The 5,018-nt window shown below is 39.6% G+C and overlaps 1 protein-coding gene across 1 annotated transcript; it reads right to left on the reverse strand.

Moving 5' to 3' along the window:
* Positions 1-213: 213 nt before the first annotated feature.
* LOC110981264 (small nuclear ribonucleoprotein G-like) lies at positions 214-4,871 on the reverse strand. Its single transcript, XM_022238681.2, has 4 exons — positions 4,716-4,871; positions 2,895-2,917; positions 2,586-2,710; positions 214-1,391 (listed from the first exon to the last, which is right to left on the reverse strand). Exons 1-4 carry the CDS (start codon positions 4,745-4,747, stop codon positions 1,341-1,343), a joined length of 231 nt encoding a protein of 76 aa, XP_022094373.1. The 5' UTR covers positions 4,748-4,871; the 3' UTR covers positions 214-1,340.
* Positions 4,872-5,018: the final 147 nt, after the last annotated feature.

Genomic DNA, 5,018 nt, shown 5'->3' on the forward strand with positions numbered 1-5,018 from the left:
GTAACTTCAGGGTACCCATAACATTAACCCAAAACCACACCAAAACGCCCCAAAATTCTGCAATTTAATCTAGAATTCAATGAACCTTGCAGAATTCTTAAAAACCATTTTAAAACCCCACAGGTCCAAATCCAATGATTAATACTGATGTCTTGAACACCAAGCCCCTCAGAACTAAATCCTTTAAAAATAAAGTAACATTGCACTACCGCGTTCTAAACAAAAAAAAAAGGAACAAACTTTTTATTTGGAATGATTATCTCGACCATTTAAAATCAGAAAATGGCATCTTAAAACTGGAAGGACCACGGGTTACTACCATCCCTCACAAGACCCTGCCCTTAAAGGGTTCATAATACGGATATGATTTATAAAATGCGTCAGCTTTGAAGCATCTCATTGAAGAGAACATAGACCATGGCACACTACCAGGTATTCAAAATCAAAATACATGTTCATGGATTACAGTGCAGGTAGAATGGACAATTTCTTTTGGTCATAAAAAGTTCAGAGCCTTGTTTTTATTCAGCTCCACACACTCCCATCCCATCCCATCCTAACCTAAATCATTGTATGGCACTACTTCAACACTTGTACTACTTTACAGAATTACAAACAAGCCAGCGACAGACACTTCAAAAAAATTATTTACAATGAAAAATTTACTACAGATGTATTAAAGGGTCAACTTGAAAGAGATACCGTTTGTGGCTAACTCAATGACGACATAACAAAAGTACTTGTAGTTGAGAACTTGAGTCAATATTCTTCATAGCAAATAAAAAACTCACAATTTTCCACTGGAAACTTTCCACACAACCAATATCTTCCACTGTGCAGGAGATCAAAGACTATATCCTTTGTGGTTCAACATTTATGGGGTATCAAATTCCATTTCTGACAAAGGCTCCCTAAAATCTACCAAATCCTTCAAATTCATTCATGTGGATTCTAAAGGATCTGAAGAGGTTAGAGTTACAGATATACATTAGTTCCCGTTTTCTAAAATAGATTTCTGAGACCATTTCGTTTACCCCATTCTTGCAACACGGAGTTCATATGGTAGACATATTACCAAACAGGCCTTGTGCACTGCACCAAGGAAATGTTCATGTACTGTACATGTGGCTAAAGTAACTAAAGATGCAGTCACTGAATAAAAGCCTCCAAACGACATTTGAATGACTCCAACAATCTTCAAAGAGCATCAATCAGTTTCAAGGCATCGGTAACTGTTGCTCTTGTCCCAAAGTTCCAGGCTTCACCTTCCAGTCAGATGTTTTTAAAGACTGGGGACAAACATTGTTCTTTTTAGGTTCAGAGCTGCCCATGGCAAAACGCTATATTCTCTCCAGTACCTCTAGAAGAATGATGCTGTTTCCTCTGATTACCTGAAAGAAAAAAATCAAAACATTTCCAATACATCTCCATTTCCCATTTCACTTCTAACCTCTATTTCTACAATTCTGCACATACAAATTCATATCTGAAGGAATTGGGTTGTTGCAATTGAAAGGGGTCAAGTGTTCAACACATGCAGTGTTCAGTGCAAAACTTCTAAATAAGCCCTTAATGTTGTCCCAAGGTATTATTCCTTCGATCAAAATGCTCCCAGTAAGGCATTGTAGCACTGAAATTGATGTCCACAGGATTTTCTTAAAGGGTACCTACAATGCCAAATTTTTCATACAAACCTTTAAAATGCACCTTTACATCTCGGTTAACCTCATTTTCAGTTTTTGTTTTACTGTTTTAAAGGGTATTTCGTTGCCTTTTTGGTTTACTTGTGAGATAAACTGTGATGTCACCCCAGGAAAACAATCTCAATGATACATTGGTTTGTGAACAAAAACTGCTGAAATTTTTATGGTTTTTGCTAGCTTCAAGTTTCTTAGAAATAAGCAAGCATGCAACCCATTCTCATATGTTTTGAGTTGATTTGGGGTTCACAATTTGAACAGAAAACCTATACACTGAACCATGTCTTCCCTGGATGACATTACAGCAACGGTGCCATCAGTTGTCCAGGAAAGCAGTGATTAATTTTTAATATTTGATAACTTGCACTTTTAACCAAAACCGGAGGCCAGATAATTTCCATACACTGAAAAAGAATGTGAAGTTGCAGAAAAAGTGGGTCAAAAAAAATTCATTGCTGCTACACTGGGGAGCCCAGTACTGGAGACGTTGTAACCAAAATCGGCACAAAGGAACTGGGCCTTGTAACAAGAGACTGTACTTGGAACAAAAGACTGAGCTGCTGGGAATTGCCAAAAATTTTCATACGCTGTCAGCACAGAGTGCTGGCATTAGCGGAGTTAATTTGCCATTGTTTTGAAACAGTGTACCATTGGCATCAATGGAGGTTGCCTTTCATATTAGAGTAGCCACCAGACAGTCATTTATGTGGGTGTAAGTTTCCAGTAAATGAAGATATATGAATTTTTGAAGAATTTGAAAACGGAAAATCATGAAAAACTGCCCAGCAACGCGTCCTGCATGCGCAAACTCCACCCGGCAGGAAGTGGTTAAGGCAATGGACAACAGAGTGCAGCTGCATCTGATTGTGATTGGTGCAAACTTACCACCATGCCAATGTCAAATTTCTCCCCACTGGGAAGATTTTCAACAGTCTCGTCCATGACAAGATTCATGAAGGGATCGAAACCTCGCAGAGTGCCTGTCACCCTACGGTTGCCGTTCAGCTTTACTGAATATGATGAACATGGAAAAAAAATCACTTGTAATTTGTTGAGGGTTGGTATGTCAAGGGATTTAATTTCCTTCTGTACGTTGTTGAAATTGGTGTTCAGTAAACTTCATAAAAAAAGCATTTTGAGCTTCCAAATATCTTGTTATAATTCAAAGGAAACACTGTTTGTTGAAACACTTACACGATAACTTCTTGTCCATGAACCTGCAAATAACAAAGACAATGTATATTACTTCTCATGAAAAGTATTTTTTAATTCCAGGTTTATCCAGTGTGACCCCCCGACACCAAAACCTTGACCTTAACCCTACATAATACTACAAATTACTACTTGTAGTAAAATGTAGTAATCAGCGCTGTCGCTTGTAAGAGGACATGACCGTATTGTTCTCTGAAGCCATAAAATACAATAGAAAAGACAATGTACCATACAGTGCTGTGGCACTATGAACACATGGCTTTATTGTTCTCTGTACGAGTAACAATGGAAGTAACCTAGCCAGAAGAATTAATCTGAAGTGCTAGGTCCTTCAGTCTAAGGCTACTACTTAGTATTTTGTAGTACTGAGTACTGCAAGCCAAACAATATGCTTGGCGGTTAGGGTTAAAATGGCCATGTGATGTCCCAGCTATTACAATGGGCCAACAGAATATTTACAACACATTTTACAAACATTTTCTGGAGAAAGAGTTCTATACATGGAAACCTCTTGACACCCAGGCGCAACCCTACGGGACTTGTCTGAAATAGTAGGCTTTTTCTGGGGGGAGCGGTAAATTGCTTCAATATTTTCCCTGCTAAATTTGACTTCTTTCGGGCATGTTATACATGTAGCTTTCTGATGGCCAACGTGGCAGAGGTACGACTGTAGGTAAAAACAGCGATGTTCGTGTATTGAACTCTTTCCGCGTATGGGAATTATGATGCTAAATATGCACCACAGAGCTAGTCATGCTAGTGTTGAATACATATAGAGGCAGACATGATAAAAATGGTTGTGGGCGAAGCATGCGGTGGACACTGGCCTATGTGGAAAGTGGTGAGCCATAGTCAACCATTTGATTGCAGCTCGTCTTCGCAAGTACACATGTGAACCGCACGACTCTTGGGCACTAATCGGGAAATAGGCCTAGGATCTATTTCCGACTTTTTTTTGAAAACGGGACCCTCATGGTTTTGGCCCATTTTTTTCTTGGCACTCGGTACGAAGGTAGGTCAGCTAGGTTACACATAGCCCCACTACTGTGGCACGGACTCTCACTCCCAATCTAGCGAGCCTGTTACATTGAATGGATAAAGGCAAAAAGACTAGAAAATACCTGAATAACGTGAAAGAAATCATTCAATAAATGGTTTTTAGAAAGCGGAAAGGTCAAGAATCATGTTCGTGTGCAAAAGAAATTGCGCCAACGATGATAAGTGGGTGCGCCGAAATGTTCAATACGCTGACACGAAATTGCGTAATGGATGTGTGGCTAAGGATGGATCGGGAGTGAGAGTCCGTGTCACACTAGTGGGGCTAGGTTACACAGAATTCTTTAGGGAAATGGAGCAGCATTTTTATGGGTACACAGCCAGAATAAAAACCCTGTTTGTGCCCTGTTAAACCGTGTAAACGGCACGTAGGCCTACTTTTAATACATGTAATATACTAATAATAAAGCAAAGGCTGGCGAAAAAAGCTCGTTTTCTGTGGGGTTCGTGGGAGCGGGGACGGACATCAGACCTCATGGTTCTGGGGTACAAGTACTTCGACCAATCAATCTCGTTTATTTCTCCACATAAAAATACCATAAAATTTAATATGAAAGATTTATCGTATTTTTGAAGTAGGCCTAGGCCTACATGTACATGAAAATTCAATGTACAGTACACACAGCATAGAGCATTCCACACATGATGCCTCATGCCAACAAAGCTACCGGCGTTGTCAAAACTCTAAAATATCAATTGTTTCAGCCTGCGTAGAAATAAGCCCAGGTGTCTCAAAAATAATCTTACTTTTTCAGTTCGGGAGGATGTGCTTTGCTCATCTTGAATTACTTGGATGGAATTGGATTTAAAGGCCACTCTGAATCGTCCTACAAACGTTCAAACTGGTGCCAACCAGCTAGATCAATCTTCAGCGGGCGCGCTTGCAGACTGGTTTCCACTTCGGAAACCGTATGCTATAGAGTTGAATTATTGGTAAACAAAAGAGGCGAGCGCTAGATATAGATTGTCAACCAGAACAGGCATGCTGATTGGTAAATATATTTCCATTCGGCAAAGGTTGTCCAATGAAGTCTAGCGTAAAATGATTGG

This window comes from Acanthaster planci, linkage group LG13, assembly GCF_054643075.1.
Source record: "Acanthaster planci isolate LZ-2023a linkage group LG13, COTS_SCS, whole genome shotgun sequence".
NCBI lineage: Eukaryota > Metazoa > Echinodermata > Asteroidea > Valvatida > Acanthasteridae > Acanthaster > Acanthaster planci.